Source organism: Canis lupus, chromosome 20 (assembly GCF_048164855.1).
Source record: "Canis lupus baileyi chromosome 20, mCanLup2.hap1, whole genome shotgun sequence".
NCBI lineage: Eukaryota > Metazoa > Chordata > Mammalia > Carnivora > Canidae > Canis > Canis lupus.
The window spans coordinates 41,360,674-41,374,340 of record NC_132857.1 but is presented as its reverse complement, the minus strand read 5'-3'; the positions used below and the strand labels follow the sequence as shown (position 1 = coordinate 41,374,340).

The following is a 13,667-nucleotide window of genomic DNA, read 5'->3' as shown; positions in this document are numbered from 1 at the left end:
AGTTTGTTTTTTGTATGGTGTAAGAAAGAAACTGGTGGTCCAGTTTCATTCTTTTGCATGTATGTGGTCAGTTTTTCCAACATCATTTATTGAAGAGATTGTATATCCTTGTTTCCTTTGTCATAGATTAATTGGCCATGTGTCCGTTTTTGTGCCAATACCATATTTTTTTGATTACTACAACTCTATAGTGTATCTTGAAATTTTAGATTGTGCTACCTTCGGCTTCTTCTTTCTCAAGATTGCTTTGGCTATTTGCAATCTTTTGTGCTTCCAGAGTTCTTTAAAATAGAGTTTTACTCTTGCTTTCTGGTTTATCTATGATTCTTAGTCTCAGGAAAGAGGTAAGACAAAAAAAAATGGACAAAAAGTATTTTATTTCCATGATTCAAATGCTACTTACCTTTTTTAAAAGGTTTTATTTATTTGGGAAAAGAGATAGAGATAGTTACAGAGAGCATGAGCAGGGAGGAGTAGGACAAGCAAGCTCCTGGCTGAGTAGGAAGCCCAACATGGGGCTGGATCCCAGGATCAATCCCAGGACCCTGGGATCATGACCTGAACCGAAGGCAGACGCTACACCGACTGAGCCACCCAGGTGCCCCTAAAAGGGTATTTATCTAAGAGTGTATACTGGAATGAAATGATCTATCTTCCAAATACTCATTCATGTGCTCCCTAATTTCAATATATTTACACACTTTGGGGGAGGGGGAGATAGTTGGCACAACTGCATAAAATTTATTTCGGTTCTAATCTTAATTTCTATAAAATGTGAGTGATATTAAAATTGCTTACTGAGAGGGTGTATGCTCTTACTCTGTCCCTGGCAAAAGAAGAGTCTTTCTTCGTGCTTTATCTAGAAATTGTCTTAGAGTTGTAGAATAGAATTAAGAAGCAAAAGCACATACGCCCTGAGAAAAGTAAAGCCCAGAGCTCTTGGAGATTTACCCTCTATGTATTTTGGATTTTAGAATCAAATTATCTAGGCATCTTAAGAATTAGCACATCTCTACCCTCATGGGGTTAATTTATGTAGACTAAGGAGATTCTGAGTATTAAACAGGTTGCCTTTGCTGTAATCATAGACTTCCACTGGGAGATCTTAATTGGCAACAAGTAAAACTGCTCTGCATGAATTCTTAATGGTGGACACCAAATAAAATAAGAACTGTGATTTGTTTTCTAAGTCCCTTCAGGAGAAAAAGAGGCTATCTCTGGGGGATAGAATGTGTAGCAAACAGAGAGAGCTCAGTGCTCTGTAATAGCAATAAAAGCTCTGAAAGGAAACCTCATGCTATGCCAACTCAATAAGAGCACATGGTCTCCCAGCCCTGCACCCCTGCCCCACTCTGCTGAGGTCAAAGGAGACCAGGGCCAGCACGTTTTACATTATCTCCCCCTCCTCTCAGCCCCTGGGATGGATTTCTAAATCATAGCTGTATTCTAGGGCAAGTGTAAGCATAAGGGCCACCCTGGAATCCCATCAATGTCACTTCTCAATTACCCACCAGGGGTTGTTTTAGAGATGCAGACAGTCTCAAACCCCTGCCAAGATAAGAGTATTGCCTGGAAGTCATGCCCTCTGCTCAGCATAGGGGGGAATAAATCAGAGCTCTGGAAATTGGGTATTGCCACATGCTTCAACAGTTAGGTCATCCCTGGACAGTACTCAGGGGGCTGGTGGGCTGAGCAGTATCCCAAAGGATGCTTACTATAGCCTGCTGCTGCTGCTGCTGCTGCTTTAGAAGAGCAAGGAAGCATTTAGTCTTCTTGTAGCTCTGAAGTCCTGGGTGAAGTAGCATTCTTGTCTTTAAGTTGAATTTTGTTCAGTAGCAAAAGGGACTAATAGAACTAAGTCCAGAAATTTATCTGGGTTAACTGAACTAGAAGATCATTGAGGTTCATATTTGACTTTGTACTTGAGGATTTATGAGCATAACAGTTTATTTAGGTGACCTGTATGCGATCTACATGTTTAGCTACTTAAGGAGTTGCCTGGTATTTGAACTCAGGTCTTCTAGGGCTAGGAGACATAAAAAATGCCACAGTAAAACTATATTAACTTTATACACATGATTTTCTCCTGTTTTTTTTTTTTTAATCAAATTTATCCATCCTTTAAATTAAAGGACTATGTTAATCCAGCACAGAAGGTATGTTTAGGTCCTAACCTAATAAATATTTTAAATAGACGATTGAAAACCTTATGGGCCTCATCCCCTTCTCTTCACTCCAAATTGTGTTTGAAAGAAAATTCACACATATTTATCAAGATTATTCTATGGGGCTAGGTAGAGGCATCTGTAAAACAAGTTTTAGGAGACTGTCCTTCAGAAATCCAGAGGCTTCCTTGAGCAGGCAGTGTTTGATCTCACTCCCAAGGAGGAGCAGATGTGAAGACGTGAGGGCAAAGGAAGAATCAGTTACTGAATCGATGTGATTTGAACTGCCTTTAAGACTTTTAGGTATAAGTGCATATAAGATAATGAGAAATTCAGGTCTAGAATAAAGCATGGTATAGATGAAGACATTAGATGATCCTTCAAAGATATAAAATTGCCCCTAAGATAGCTGGGGAAGCATCCCCACTTGAAAGATGGATTTGCTGCCATAGGAAGCTTGAGTTGAATCAAGTTGTATAAGTAGGTCCATGGATGATTTGAAAATAACTCTACCTCTCATTTAAACAGGTTTGTGTCCTTCAAAAAACACTCTCAAAATCTCCCAAAATATTATAATGTCAATTTGATTTGGGGGTCATCCAGAGAAATTTACCCCTACTTAATCTGAAAACATTTGGCTTCAAACACATTTGTTATTTTTAGGTCCATGCTTATCTTAATAGGATGGCAGGAACCAAATGTGATTTATTCATCTGAAATTAAAATAAAGAGCCTCAAGCAAGAGACATTTTGTAGATTTATTTAGAGTAATAAAGATCCCAAATATTCCCTACTAAGTTGAAAGAAGAAAAACTCCAGCAGGCAACAATGTAAATGACCCATTCAATACAAATGTATGTGTTGAGGCTCAACTACACCCACAGTAGAAATGATGAAGTGTCTTTTTTTGTGGAAGGAAGAATGAAATGGGTAATTTACTCTGGCCTTCTATTTAATTTTAGTTTTAATGGAAAAAAATCACCAACTTGTTAGTGCTTGAGCATACTTGTGGGTTTTATTTTTTTTAAGAAATTGATTATTAGCATATAACTCTATGTATTTTCTATATGGGCAACTCTGGAGTTAAAGGAAGTATTTTCTTCTTTTTCTTTTTTTATTTGGTCATTCCCTTTGACCTTCTATATTTAGAGACCTAGCAGCAAGCAGGAAGTTCTAGTACCCTACTTCCACCCTCCAACTCTGGGGAGAGTTATCTGGGTCTCTCTGAAAAGAAGAAATCCAAACTATATCTTTTTTTCTCTCGTAGGCTTTAATGGTAGCACATTGAATACTTTTGAATTACAAATTAGACCTCATAAATAATCCAACAAAGAGCTGAGGATGGAAATGTACCCTAGAATCAAAGAATCAGGAATAGGTTAAAATTGTAAAATAGTTGGTAGAGGCATAGTCTAGGTATCTTAGGGCAGAGAGAACTTCTAAGATACAGGGTTGTTGGAGGTTGGCCACCTAGGGCTGGTTTCATGGCCCAGGAGCCCTCAGAAGATTGCTTCATGGGAACCTGACTGATGATGCTCTTGTGTTCGATCTTTACTGAATGCTCACTGATTAAGTATCATATGTATATTTTCTGTGGAGATAATCCTAGATTTTCTGCAGCAATAACCATCTACCTGAGAGAGAAAGACCACTGCAGCTGTCAACTCAGCATTAATCCATTAACCCAATTTTACTACTAGGGGAGATTTCTTACTTAGACCCTAGGGATGCTCTGGTTTTGATTCATCCCCAAGGAGGACAACATTTAAGCAGAATACTCTAGACATTTGACAGTTGCTCTGTCTTAACTGATTCCACTCAGGTAGTTCTCATTCACATATGCTTATTGTCTAATTTTCTTGTGAGGGCCAGTCCTACTCCTAGGGTCTCTGACTTGTAGAACCAGGTCTCATTCCTCCTGTCTCTTCATAGCACTTAGCTTAAGAGCTAAAACTTCAGGGATCCCTGGGTGGCGCAGCGTTTTGGCGCCTGCCTTTGGCCCAGGGCGTGATCCCGGAGACCCGGGATCGAATCCCACATCGGGCTCCTGGTGCATGGAGCCTGCTTCTCCCTCTGCCTGTGTCTCTGCCTCCCTCTCTCTCTCTCTCTGTAACTATCATAAAAAAAAAAAAGAGCTAAAACTTCAAATATGAAACTTCATTTACCTCAAAACCAAAGGGACAATTGGAAATATTTTAGTCAACTCTGTAACTTAGTGACTTAGTACATTATAGACACTCAAATCACTTTTCTAGTGATGGAAAGGATGAATGATGATTCAAGAAGAGAAATTACCAAGGGCTTATGTGTTCTTTAGGGATGAGCTTGGCTCCAATTATAAATCCAGGCAAGAAAAAAAGCCAAGAAGTCTAGTAAAAAGACATCTTATTCTATGGTATACAAATGCAAAAGAGACACACAATTTAAAGACAATTATTCTTAGGAAGTTAAAGATGGGGATGCTTAATAAAGATGTGCATGTGTTGTTAGTGATAGATACTGGGAAGGGTGGTTGTTTCACTAGACATTTATTTTATGCTTCTTTCAAGATGCAATCATATGATAAGAAGCTTTAAGGCATATCATGTCTGCATGATGGGTGCATATACTGGAAAAACTTTAAATTGCTACTTCTGCCCCAATTTTACTCCCTTTATCTACCAATTGCATCTTAAGCTGCAAGTAACTTGACCAATAGAAGCAATGAAAGACTAATTTTGAAAGAAAAGAATTAAGAGACTATAATGGGTTAAAACAAATCTATGATAAAAGTCAATATCTGAAATAACAAGTGTTTATTTCTTTTCCACTTTGTGTAAAATGAGTTATAGAAAAATGTTAGACACATGGAATTACTTTTAAAAACAGAATCAGGGCTTGATCTTAAAGGCTAGAAATGGGGTCTTTGCAGAGGGAGTTGTAAGAATTTTGTTAAGATGGACATTCAGTCTAGACCAAGACACCTGCACCTCAATGTTTATAGCAGCAATGCCCACAATAGCCAAACTGTGGAAAGAGCCTTGGTGTCCACTGAAAGATGAATGGATAAAGAAGATGTGATCTATATATACAATGGAATATTACTCAGCCATTAGAAACGACAAATACCCACCATTTGCTTCAACGTGGATAGAACTGGAGGGTATTATGCTGAGTGAAGTAAGTCAGTAGGAGAAGGACAAACATTATATGGTCTCATTCATTTGGGGAATATAAAAAATAGTGAAAGGGATTATAGGGGAAAGGAGAGAAAATGAGTGGGAAATATCAGAAATGGAGACAGCATGAGAGACTCCTAACTCTGGGAAACAAACAAGGGGTAGTGGAAGGGGAGGTGGATGGGAGGTTGGGGTGACTGGGTGATGGGCACTGAGGGGGGCACTTGACGGGATGAGCACTGGGTGTTATGCTATATGTTGGCAAATCGAACTCCAATAAAAATATGTACAAAAAAAGATAGACATCCACTTTGAAGTCAGAGTGGGCTTCAGTGTAAATAAGAGTGACATACGCTTCCTGAGGGTGAATTTTAAAAAGATTAGTGGCACGGAAAACAGTGGGGGGAAATAAGGTAGGGTGACAAAAGAGAACAACCAGTAACTAAAAGGAAATGGCCATTTTATTAGCTAAGTGATTTAGATATTTGTAGTTACAAATAAGGGAGCCTAAATGTTCTAAAAGATTACTAATATCTACTCTAGTTGGGGCTGGCATTTGGTGGCTCAGCAGTGTAATCAGGGTCTCTGTTCAGATTGTTCGCTGACTGCTGTACTGTTATGAAGTTTGTAAAATTTCATCCCTGGTTCATTGCTTGTAGTGTACCCTTCAGGTCCTGATGCTGCCACTTGCTGTGTGGTCCTGGAACAGTCATTTGGACATTTGGCAGCTGGGTTTCCCATTGGTATGGAAAGGGGTAAAATAAGTGATCTCAGCAATCCTTTCTTTAGAGTTTACAGTCTATGATTCTTACCAATTACCTTAAGAGCTAGTTGATGAGGTTGGGAGAGAAGCAATAGATACACAGGATTGCTGAGTGAAAAGTGACCGTTTCTCTTCTTGAAAGAAGGCAGAAAATGATTTTTATGGAACTCGTTTGCTTTAAGCTCTAATTCTTGGCCTGCGTTTTGGCATGGAACCTTCCAAAGGTAATAAAACAGCATGCTGGCAGACCCAGGGCACCAGAGTAGGGTCAGAGTCTGTGACCACTTTCAAAAGGTTTTTCAGGAAATTGTCCTGTTGAATAATGTTTAAGTTTCCACAGAGGCTATGAGCACAGCATGGTATAAAAAAAGTCAATTACACAATATTAATTTTTTTTTTTAAAAAAGCAACTCTTGGGTTATGGTCCCTATTAAGGGAAATTGATTTGTTCTTATGACATCTCTTCAGTATTCCTTGGAGATTCACAGACTCACTGGATAATTGAAAGCCAGAATGTGTATTTTCCTGGATTTATTCATTTTTATTGTCTAACTGATTTTTTCTGTATCTTTGCTTTGGAAATGAAGATATAAATAGGGCCAGTTACAGAAGGCCACTCTAAAAGAGAAATTCTTTGGATCAGATACACAATTTAGGACATTGGCCTTTGGGAGCATTTGTTACCAAGATGATATAATTTAAAATGTATCAAAAGTCGCATCTATCTAAAAATACTTCTCCCACTGGACTTCCTAGAACTCTCATGCTTGAAATAAAGGAAATTGGGTATCCAGAAAATCACCCCTGAAATCTGTACTTGCCACCTGATAAGAGTGAGTCCTAACATTACTCTCTTAGTTCTTTGTAGTATGTCACCAAGGATTAGATTTCCAGATTAGAAACCTGTGGAAATCACAGTCCTGGAAATTTTTTTTTAGCCAAGTCAAACATCTTTGTTTACTTACTGTTTTTTATTGAGTTATAATTGACATGCAACCTTATATTAGTTTCAGGTGTATAACATAGTGATTGATATTTTTTTAAAAATTGTATTTATTTAATAGAGAGAGAGAGAGAGAGAGAGAGGCAGAGACACAGGCAGAGGGAGAAGCAGGCTCCATGCAAGGTGCCCAATGTGGGACTCAATCCCAGGACTCCAGGATCACACCCTGGACTGAAGGTGGTGCTAAACCGCTGAGCCACCAGGGCTGCCCAGTGATTGATACTTTTATACAATATGAAGTGATCACCAATATAGATCAACTTATCACCTGTCACCATACAAAGTTATTACAATATTATTGACTCTTTTCCCTATTCTGAACATAGCATTCCATGACTTATTTTATAATTGGAAGTTTGTACTACTTGTTCCCTTCCACCTATTTCACCTGTTCCCTCCACCCCTCACAATTCTGGCAACCACGGTTTGTTTTCTATATTAGTGAATGTATGTATCTGTTTGTTTTATTCATTGTATTCATTTGTTTTGTGTTTTTAGATTCTATAGTAAGTGAAATTATATGGTATATGTCTTTTTCTGTCTGACTTATTTCACTTAGCATAATGCCCTTTAGGTTCATCCATGTTGTCACAAATGGCAATGCCTCATTCTTCTTTATGACTAAGTAATACTCCATAGCTAATATATATTTGAATATATATCTTATATACCCATTCACTCATCTGTAGACTCTTATTGCTTCCATATCTTGGTTATTTTAACTAATGCTTTAGTGAACATAGGGATAAATATATCTTTTCAAATAAATGTTTTCATTTTCTTCAGATAAATACCCAAAAAGTTGAATGGAAGAAAGAAAGCACTATTGGAAATGGTATGGTATAAATCTAAATATTTTAAAATCTAGTCACACATGTCTCTACCAACCCTGACCTCCTTTATTACTTATTATTCCTATACATACTCTCTCCCTCATTGTTCATGTCTCCATTTCAGACAAGTTGTATCCATCCTTCGAAGTACAGCCTAGGTCTTTCTCATCTATAACTCGTGTGGATTCCTCAGGGTGCCTGGACTCCATTTTTTATCTAATCCCCCCTTAACTTGACACTGTACCACATATGTACACATAATGATTTACATCTTATAAAAACTCTGGAATTATTCCATGTACCTTAATTTTAACTGTACAAATGTTGTCAGAACCTGGCTTTCCACTTCTGTTATTTATTAAATGGTGGCTAGCTTAGATTGAACATATTAAGTATTCAGCTAACACATACTAACTGATCCTCTTGAACACAACAATTATGAGCCCTGTGTGATATTCTTGCTTCACTGAAGCAAGAATATTTGTTTCAGATGTCATTTGAGGACATTACAAAGCAGCAAATGTCCAGAAAGCCAGTTGCTAAAATGGTATGATATGCAAAATAAATTAACCATGGTGCAAGAAATTAGGGATGCTTATTTGACAAATAGAAAACTAAAGGATTAGACCTATGATTGTTTGAAAACTCCAATGAGTTGTCTTGTGGAGAAGGGATTAGCCACATCCTGACATATTCATGAGGACAGAACTAGCTAACCCAGTTGTGTAAGTGAGAACCTGAGAGTTGGCAGCTCAAAGGAATGTTCTGGTGCTTCTAGCCTCTAATGTGGAGGATGGTGCTCTTGAGATAGTGAGCTTTTGACCCCTACGAGAGTCAAAGTGCGTGTTGAGGGACCATCTTTCTGATGTGGAGTGGATTCTGCTACACTAGCCAGGAATAGGCCAGCCACCCCTTCAAGCTAGACGACTCATCATCTGGCTTTTACTCTCTAGCCTCAATGCTGCCATCAGTAGCTCTCTTTCCTCTTCTGTATACTGTCCCTTTTACGTATTTGAAGATAATTTTACATATTTGAAGATCATTTTAGTGTTCACTTTTCCAAAAGAAAGCAATGTAGATTCTTCCATGGTTCCTCATACGACTTACTTTTCAGACCCCAATTAATCATGGCCACCTACTACTGGACTTATTCTAGTTTGTCAGTTTCCTTCTTAACATGTGGGGCTCTGCTCTAAACATAATATATTTTATTATGACCAGATTACAAGTCTAGTTTCAGTCATCCTTTGAGAGAGGGTTATTATTCTAACTTTATGATTTCCCCACCACCACCACCCAGTGGTACTAATTGTTAATAACCTTTAGGCAAAATACCTAAAATTCCAGCATTGCATCATGCATATCCAATTACTCTCTTGTGGACTCAAAGAATATAAATCATTATTTCAAGAAAAGGCAAAGAGTGTTTTAAATTTAGAAAATCCGTTCTCTTTTCTTCCACTGCTCTTTTATTCCCTGATTTTTAAAATACCATGTCCTGTTTCACATCTTCTTTTATTCAATGCCAGGGCTTTATTTATGGTTAAGAGGTCAGAGCACAATTAATAATTACATGTAAATTAGGTCATCCCTGACCTTGGTGGAACTTTTATTGGCCAATTACTCTGGCCTTCAGAAGGGAGAAGGGAGTGAGTTTCAGATCATCACAGAAATGAACAATTATTAATTTAACAGTTAAAATCCCAAGGTTAAGGATTATCAGAGAGAATAATACTAGAAGAAATAAAACTCATGAGAAAGTATTCATTGAGAGTATATCAAAGTGAATGGAACCACCAGATTTTTTGCTGAAGACAGAGATTAAAGTGGAGTGTTGTAGATGTTTCTCATGGTCCGTATTTAGATTTTTCTAGTTTCAGCCACATTATGACAGTGGTATGTACATTTCACAAGAGATGATAGTGCTTTTTGAAGATAAACTATGTTAAAAGTTTTAGATCATTTATTTAAGAAATTCAGTTCCACTGCCCCTTCTTTGTGTGGCACCCCTTCCCCTCCTACCCACCCCCCTGCCCAAATCTCTGACAGATTTATATCTGGCCCATTTAATACATTAGTAAGTGAGTTTATTTTTCTGGCTCAATGCTAAGCCATTGTCAGAGAAGTCCCATTTCCAGGCAGTTTTAAAGTAGAACCATTATCGTCCTCCTCATAATTTTAAAGTTAACATTTGAAAACCATTTTCAAGTTTGGATAACAGTTGAAAAATGATTGTGTGAAGTTTGCATTCATCTTTGTCACAATGGTGAAGATTTTGCAATAAATACTGTGTAGATTATTTTTCCTGTCAAATGGCTGCTAGACATTGGAGTAAATTAATTAGCCAAGACTGTTGTCACATGTGGGTATCCTGATATTATCAAAGAGAAGGCATGAGCTGAGGTTGGGTGAATGGCAAAAGCTGATTCACTTGTCAACTGGAAGTATTTGGGAAGGGTTAGGGTGGCTTGCAAGAATCATTTTGAAAACCAGATAGGTATATATGATACTGAGATTCTACCTTTATAAGCCAATGAGATCTTCTTTTTTCCTCAGGAACATGCAGTTAAACTCATTTTATAATGGGCTGGAAATGGAAGTGTTCTAGATATAGAGATAATATATGTCCATGCTATAACTCAGTGAGAAGGGATTTTTGAATGGTGGCTTGGATGTTTGCATGTCTTGATGGGAAAACCACAAAAAGGTCAGAGGTTCAAAACGTCTGGAAGGTTTCCTGCTTTTCATTTAAGCAAACCAAAGAAGAAAGTGTGGATAAATCCTTAGAAAAACTTTCTCATGGGATTTCCAAGACCTGATTCTTCATGTAAAGCTGGAATGTAAAAATACCTTATATACTTCTGTTTGGAAACGAGGTACTTCAGATGTAGTTCGTCGGCTTGCTTAACGTATTGCCAAAGATTGGTTTCTTGAATGTCCATCTTATGTTCACAAACCTGACAGTTTCTCATGGCATCTGAAATGCAACATTTGGAGGCTTTCACAAATGGAAGCAAGACTGTCAAGGAGCATTACGGCCCCATGCCATCTCTGTCCTTGGCAGAGTTAGCAAGCAGGGTGTCTTTGATATTAACTTCAAACATTCATAACATGACCCAAACATGGCATTTTTTCTTATTAGCTATGATGGGTCTGTCATTAATTTATACAAGCTACTTAAAATCTATTTGTATTTCTAACCTCTCCCACCTCTTGTTGGATAATAAAGTTCCATAAATTTAATCCCTACTTTGTGGAATAGGACTTCCTTTTATTTGGCTTAAACATACACAAGCTTCAAGTGGTGACCCTTCTAATAGACAGTTTGGGCTAAATGAGGAACTCCATTTCACTCTATTAGTATCGCTTATAACCTTATAGATATAAATCACTTTGCTTTGGATACAGAATGCTCACAGAAAAACCATAAGAGTATCCTCAGAATTATGTTTGTTTTCATGATTCTTTTATCTTTTAAAGCAACAAATAAATTTAGTATTATGATAGGAATTCTAGTCTTGAGTCTGCTACTCTGTAACCACAGGTATGTCATTTAGTTTCTGGACTTTGATCAGCAGGAATTTGAGTTGAAATTTCTTCTCAGCTCTATGATCTTGTGTATATGTGTCTATACAGGTAAACATGGAGCTTACAATGAAAAATTTCTGAAATAAAATTCTAATTAAATAGCTATTTAAAATTTTAATATTTTTGGGGAAGGAATAACAGAAAATTTTATAGCTATAGACAAATTGAGGAACGAGATCTGGTACAGTGGGCCACAGAACTTGTGGGTAGAAAATAAGACAAAGCTTCTTTTTCTTTGAAAGAAAGAAAGAGAAACATATTTCTCTTCTACCCAGTCCAAATGGTCTCAATGGTCCGTATTTTCATGGTTGCTCATGTTATTCCATTATTTTGGTATTCATGACACGTCCAACTTTTTATCCCTCTTGTTTTTAAAAATTTCAGTTACAATGCCATTCCTCCAAGAAGCATTCCCTGATTCTGTACCGAAAATGGGCTGCTCCATGGGATGCCTGGGTGGCTCAGTGGTTGAGCATCTGCCTTCAGCTCAGGGTATGATCCCAGGGTTCTGGGATTGAGTCCCACATTGGTGCTCCCTGCGGGGACCCTGATTCTCCCTCTGCCTATGTCTCTGCCTCTCTCTGTTTGCCTCTCATAAATAAATAAATAAAATCTTTTAAAAAGGAGAGAAAAGAAAATGGGTTGTTCCATCTTCTGTAGTCCCACAGAATTTGACATGTGAATGCAGTGCAAAACTTCTTTCATTCTGATTTGTGTTACAGGTGGATTAATAACATCTCTGGCTTCCTCATTAATCAGTAAACTACTGAAAGAGGAAGCCCTGTCTGTTTATCTCTTCACCTGGTGCCTAACGGTCCAGGATTGTTTGAATGCATATGGGCCTGGTCATCATGGGTTGTCAGGGGTAGAGTGTCGTGTATCATGGATGCAGAGCAATCACATTTGCCAGTGCCGAGACAATGGGAGTTCTGAGAGAAACATTGCCATCAGTCTACCACTTGCTGCATTTCTATATAGGAAAGGAGCATTCTGACTACATTTCCTGGAGATGGATTCTTGATTCATTTCCTCTTCATTCCCATTTTTCCTCTTGCATTATTGCCTTTGCCTTTCCTAGTCAGAGTCTTCTACTTCTACTCTCATTTTTAGCCTGATGGAAGTCTTGTAAATCACAAATTAGAAGGAATTCCATTCATATAATGCATTCCTCAAGTATGTATACAGTAGAATAGCCCTATCCAGAATCTTCTACTTACCATGTTCATACATGTTCACACCATATATTCATTTCCTGTACTTCATGTTTCTTAAGACATACTATCCATTTTTGGTGTCTTTGTCCCCTTGTCCCACTAGCTTCTGCTACACTGAATCATTACCCCACTAATGGCTTATGTCCTGCCTCCTGGATCAATGTATGTCCAAGGAAGACCTAGCATTTTGATATATTTCATTTGATTTTTTTTTTTTCCATCCAGAATACTGTTCATAGGTGTCCCTTCTGGGCCCAAGTCAGCATTTCTAAGACAGCTCTCCTCTGTTTTGGCTTTGAAGAACAGTGTGGCAAGTACAAATCTTGAAATAAAGAACCAATAAGACTTTATGCCAATACTCTTCAAAGCTCTCTACAAGTATTTAACTCAGTCCTCACAATCCTGAGATTTAGTATGCTCATTTTACAGATGAGGAATGTGAAGCACAGATGGTAGCTAGTTTGGTTCAAAGGTTGAGTCCTTAATTATTAAACATTCAGTGAGTTGTTAATAAATATTTCCAGCTTTCTCCCTTGTAGGCACATTGTAGAATTGCAACTCCTGTTCCCTTGTGCTTTGGAGGGGTCATGTGATTCATTCTGACCAATGAGTTGCTAGCAAAAGTAACATTCCAAGTGGAAGCATTTAATTATGGATGTGCAACCCTCCCATGTTCTCTTCATGTGCTCAGCATGATGATTTATTATAAGGCTAGGATCACGGAATGACTGCATAAAGGCCCTTGACAACATGTAGTGTGAAGAAGAAATAAGCTTTCATTTCAAGTCAGGGACATCTGGGGATTGTTTGTTACCATAGTATAACCTAGCCTATCCTGACTTCATATATAGCCCAAAATAGTATAAAGGCAGAACAGATTCTCTCTAGTGCCTCGAATATATTTCCTAAAAATTAATAATTTATTATTATTCTACTTTATTTC

The 13,667-nt window shown here is 37.8% G+C and overlaps 1 protein-coding gene across 11 annotated transcripts in view; it reads left to right on the top strand.

The window, feature by feature from the left end:
• Window positions 1-13,667, top strand: part of NCKAP5 (NCK associated protein 5) — a 966,791-nt gene that overhangs the window by 360,954 nt on the left and 592,170 nt on the right. For 2 of the 11 annotated variants that reach the window (XM_072788984.1, XM_072788985.1), the window contains exon 3: window positions 7,876-7,924. The exons of the other annotated variants lie outside the window; for them this stretch is intronic. In XM_072788984.1, coding sequence (XP_072645085.1) covers window positions 7,896-7,924 — 29 coding nt within the window. In that variant the 5' untranslated portion in view covers window positions 7,876-7,895. The remainder of the gene's footprint in view (window positions 1-7,875; window positions 7,925-13,667) is intronic. 11 annotated transcript variants of the gene reach the window in all.